Raw genomic sequence first — 5381 nt, forward strand, 5'->3', positions numbered from 1 at the left:
TATACTGCATCATATATTTTGTGTAGCAAAATTTCACTTTCAAAAGAAAAAGATACTCTTTTAATTGTTATTCAATGCAAATTTGTGCCATGCTTGTTGCATTACCTTTCAAAGAATGCACTTTTTTCTTTACTCTTATGCAATAGAAAGTGTACATGTATACTGTAGGACCACTTCAATCTCACTTTCTTAAGACCACTTTTAAATAGCAGGTCAGCCTTCATTTTATTTTCCCATACATGTCGTTATTTTATTATTTATATAACCAAATATTATCTACTCTTGATATAGCCAAATGGCTTATCTATCAAATCAACATCAATTGTAAGCTAAAAAAGCACATATAATTAAGAAAGGAAAGAAGAAGGAGAGAGATACATGTATCACCAATTGACAAATGACCACATGATCTGAAAACATTACTAAACTACTGTTTAACGTATCTTGCATAGGGGTAGGAACAGGGGGGCCAGGAGGGGCTTAAGCCCCCCCTACTTTCATTGAAGGGGGGCTTAGCCCCTCCAACTTTAAGTGATGTACATGCATTACTATTATCAACACTATAGACTTTAGTTTAGGTAATCCTTATATGTGTGCATATTGTGTGATGATTCGTTTCATAAAACTATTAATACACTAGCTTAACTTCTAAGAACACACTTTTATTAGTTTTTTCAGAAATACACAAGCTTCTACTTCTTTATTTAACAACACTGTTAACATCAGCTTCAGCTGAGCATAGACTTTCAACGTTAAGGAGATTAAAAACTACTTACGCTCCACAATGCCACAAGAGCATCTTAATTATGTAGTTATTTTGCATACACACAAAGAATTTACAGATAATTTACACATCAAGGACATTGCAAAGGAATTTGTTACATTTAATGAGCATAGACGCCAATATTTTGGACAGTATTAATTTCAGTACATGCTATGTATTAATGATCAATTGTCAAAATAATACCTTAGCCCCCCCCAACTTTTAGTTTGTTCCTACCCCTATGGTATCTTGCCAATAGAAAGCATGTACATGTACATGTTAAGCTTCAATCTCACCTCCTTAAGATTCATTTGACCACACCATGTGTTATCTAATACCACACATACTTCATGACTGCCTAAATATTTTTTTGTTTTTATTGTTTCTAACTACATATGACTTAGCCATCAACTCAACACTACTTTATAAGTTAAATAATTACATTGTAGAAAAGAAAAGTATAGTATAGGGAGGGAGGAAGTAACTATTTCTACATCTAATACTATTATCTCAGTGTGGACAGTTTATTTCAGCGACTGAATGATGAATGACCATCTGAGGATCTTGCTGAACTACCATTGAGTGATTTTTTACTTGAATACTTGTCTAAAGAATGAAGTATATCAGCTATGTCTTCAGTTTTAGCTAATGTTAGGGCAGTACTACCATCTCTTGCTTTAACTTCTGGATCAGCTAACCAGTCTAATAATAATTCAACTATATCCTTATGACCATTAACACTAGCGATCATCAGAGGTGTATATCCTTTCTTGTCTTGAATATTATGATTGAGATTTACTTGTTCCTGTAGCAACAGCTCAACTATTTGAGCATGACCATTTTGACAAGCCAGCATAAAACCATTCAATCCATCGCTCCTTTGAACATTAGGATCAATTTGTTTAAGCAACAGTTCCACTATTTGTATATGACCATTTTCACATCCCAGCATAAAAGCATTCAAACTATCTTTGTCTTTAACATTAGGATCTACCTTTTTATTAAGCAATAGTTCGACTATTTGAGCATGACCATTTTGACAAGCCAGCATAAAACCATTGAATCCGTCACTTTTTTGAACATTAGGATCAATTTGTTCATTAAGCAAGAGTTCCACTATTTGAATATGACCATTTTTACATGCCAGCATAAAAGCATTCGAACCATCTTTGTCTTGAACATTAGGATCTACTTTTTCTTTTAGCAACAGTTCAACTATTTGAGTGTGACCGTTTCCACATGCCAGCATAAAAGCATTCCAACCATCTTTGTCTTGAACATTAGGATCTACTTTTTCTTTTAGCAACAGTTCAACTATTTGAGTGTGACCTACTCCACATGCCATCATAAAAGCATTCCAACCATCTTTCTCTTTAACGTTAGGATCAAGATTTTCCTTCAGCAACAGTTTAATTATTTGAGTGTGACCTTCTCCACATGCCAGCATGAAAGCATTTTGACCATTTTTCTCTTTAGCATTACGATTAATGTCTTCCTTTAGCAACAGTTCAACTATTTCAATGTGACCATTTCCACATGCCAGCATAAAAGCATTCCAACCATTTTTCTCTTGAACATCGGAATAAAATTTTTTTTGAGCAACAGTTCAACTATTTGAGTGTGACCTTTTCCACATGCCAACATAAAAGCATTCCAACCATCTTTGTCTTTAACATTAGGATCTACTTTTCCCTTCAGCAATAGTTCAACTATTTGAATTTGGCCATCTTTACATGCCAACATAAAAGCAGTATGACCTTGTTCGTTTTGAACATTAGGATCAACTTTTTCCTTCAGCAACAGTTCAACTATTTGAGTGTGGCCATTTTGACAAGCCACCATTAAAGCATTTGCTCCATCTTTTGCTTGACAATTATAATCAACTCCTTGACTAATCAATAGTCGAACAACTTCATAGTTCCCATGGTAACTGGCAATCATTAAAGCATTTAATCCATCTGATGTCTTCAAATGAGGATTAGCATTAGCTTGCATTAATTTTTCAATGATTGAAATATGATTATGTTCACTTGTTATCATTAGTGCAGTCCATCCTTTATTGTCCTGAATGTCAACATTAGTTCCAGCAGACAATAAACTGTGTACAATGTCCTCATGCCCTCCTTTACTAGCTAACATTAGTGCTGTCTCACCTTTGTCATTATGATTGATATTAACAGTTTCTAGTTTAAGAAGAAATTCTACTGCTTCATTATTACCAACTATGGCTGCCTGAAGGAGAGCTAGCTCAAAGGTGAAATTTATATTCTCATCTTCTTCAAGGACAGGGTGATTGCTGATATGTAAACTATATATACCAATGAGACATATAAACTCTAAATTTCTTCTGTTATATTGTATTAAACTATCAGCTGTAGAGTTAAGAATATGTAACTTGATGATGACACATCCTTTCTCAATAGTGATGCACTTCATTACTGATTGTCTAAGTTCTTCTGGAAGTAAACTTTCAATTAGAATTCTTAATCCTCTAATTTTAACTTTGTTCCAATGATTTTGAAGTTTAATGCAGATCAATGGCATATTCTCCAACTGTTTTCTATAAGGTCCATACACATTGCATATCTCTCTTTCAAGTTCAGTAATTGGCTCTGATGAACGAAATTCATCAGCTTTTACTGAATAAGCCTTCAGTTCATCGAGTAGGTCTTTTTCATCACTTATGAACTCATTACACATATTGACTATCAAATTACAGTCACTAAAATCATAATAATGATAGATCTTCTTGAAAACATCACGTAAATCATTATCTATTGTATCCGGCTTCCAGTGGAGCTGATCTTCAACCCATTCAGATATCTCAACAAATAGTTGTGAATTTTCAATTATTCTTTTTCGAAAAATTGATTTTACTTTTCTCATGATGTGGGAGAATTTGGTTTGTAATTCATTTAAAGAATCTTGAACTTTTTTATCTTCTTTTGGAAAGAGTATAATTTCAATACCTCCTAAAACACAAACATAATAATTATACATGTATATACCTATTTGATACCAATTTTAAAGGAGAAATTGGGTAAAAAACTTGATAAATTTTTAGTGATTGGTGAGTTTTATTTTGAATGGACCAAATTTACCAGGATTATACAGTAATGTAACTTACCATCTGAATCTGATGTCTCTATATGTTTTTCAATATCTTGAGCTAATGCATTCTCTTTTATACTAGTCAGTGCATCAATGACATCTCTCCATGTTGCATTAGGATTGAATGACAACCATTTTGAATATAATGCCAATTTTCTTTCTTCAGTTAGTGAATTTTCATGTTCAATTTTTGAGATCTCATGCTCTTTCATTCCAACTAAACATAAACCGAACCGTTTCCATGGGATAAGTGGTTCAAGCCATTCAATTAATAGTGATATATCAGGTCGATCATCAATCATAGGACCAGGATTGAGTTCAACATCTCCTGATAAGAGGAGGAGCAAACATAGACAAACAATCAAATAGAGATCATTGTGAATCAGGTTAGAACTGCTGCCTAGCCTGCCTCCAGGTAAGACTACTGACTGGAGGTAATTTGTATCAGTAACAGTAACACCAGTAGTACAGCATACTTGGTAGCAGTTACCTAATAATAAGATACCAGTAAATATACATGTACAAAAATTGCAATTGTTGTTTACCTGTTGGAGGAATCATCAAGATGTGTCTTGATAAAGAGAGAGAGTGAAAGAGGAGGAGTGGAAGGAAAGCAATAAGAGACAGAGCTGCTGGCAGTTTAGATGTCTTCTCTCCTGATGTAGTACTGCCTGACCTGCTGTCTACTGTAGCTTTGAATGAGTGAGAGTGGCAGCCATTAGCTGGTCTACTGGAGGCAGTTTGACAGTAGTTCCACAGTCCAATACTTGCTCTCCATTGAGATACATCAATCATACCTGTCTGTATATGTTAGACAGTTGATAATATTTATGACCCTGTCAAGAATTTTGTCGTAAATCTTCCACTTAATGAGCTATTAGTATGGACACACGGGTTTGTCCTGACTAGGTTTGTCCCTGTGTGGTCTGATTTATGAGCTATGAATATTCATAGATGATATCATTACTCTACTATTTTTACAGGTGCACTAGAGCTTTTACATCATGCACCACACCTGATTGTACTAAACTAAAAACTTTTTAAATGCATAAATAGAACAGTGCATGGTTTAGGACAAGCGAAACTAATTCTTGTTATTTTGTAATTTACAATGTGTGTCCATCTTGTATGGATAAAAATATTGTATGTACTGTATGTAACTTTACTCCTCTTTGTCTCTCTTTCTCCCTCTCTTATCTCTCCATTGTTTTTATAGATCAGTAAATGAGTTATCCAGTATGACTGATGCATTAGCTGCTTGTATCTTCTCATCAAAACTACAACGCAATGACAGGTTCTGGGCACTCAAACAATTACTGAAAATATTCACACAAATAACATCAACCAACAGCGGGAGGAAAACAGCAAACAAAGACAGTTAGTAATCAATAATAACAACAACAACAACAACAATAATAATAATAATAATAATAATAATAATAATAATAATAATAATAATAATAATAATAGAATAATATAAATGATATGAGAGAAGTAGGGAGAGGTA

At 33.7% G+C, this 5381-nt stretch overlaps 2 protein-coding genes across 2 annotated transcripts; both read right to left on the minus strand.

Annotated features, from left to right (window-relative positions):
* Positions 1-1292: 1292 nt before the first annotated feature.
* LOC109584590 (putative ankyrin repeat protein RBE_0220) lies at positions 1293-2309 on the minus strand. The gene is made up of 2 exons (XM_020000384.1): positions 2126-2309; positions 1293-1879 (listed from the first exon to the last, which is right to left on the minus strand). Exons 1-2 carry the CDS (start codon positions 2307-2309, stop codon positions 1293-1295), a joined length of 771 nt encoding a protein of 256 aa, XP_019855943.1.
* Positions 2310-2563: 254 nt separating this feature from the next.
* Positions 2564-4176, minus strand: LOC109584591 (KN motif and ankyrin repeat domain-containing protein 1-like; the record flags this gene model as incomplete). Its single annotated transcript, XM_020000385.1, has 2 exons — positions 3891-4176; positions 2564-3735 (listed from the first exon to the last, which is right to left on the minus strand). Coding segments are annotated over exons 1-2 (1458 nt in total), but the record flags the coding sequence as incomplete, so codon positions are not given.
* Between the last annotated feature and the right edge of the window lie 1205 nt (positions 4177-5381).

The sequence above is a fragment of the Amphimedon queenslandica genome, unplaced genomic scaffold (genome assembly GCF_000090795.2).
Source record: "Amphimedon queenslandica unplaced genomic scaffold, v1.1 AMPQUscaffold_13194, whole genome shotgun sequence".
Taxonomy (NCBI): Eukaryota; Metazoa; Porifera; class Demospongiae; order Haplosclerida; family Niphatidae; genus Amphimedon; species Amphimedon queenslandica.

Excerpts from the sequence above, each read along its gene's own strand:
- LOC109584590 (XM_020000384.1), bottom strand. The coding sequence starts at position 2,309 with ATGCTGGCATGTGGAAATGGTCACATTGAAATAGTTGAACTGTTGCTA. Across the intron at positions 1,880-2,125 it reads TAACGTTAAAGAGAAAGATG|TGGAACTCTTGCTTAATGAA; the intron begins GTTGGAATGCTT and ends ATATTCAAATAG.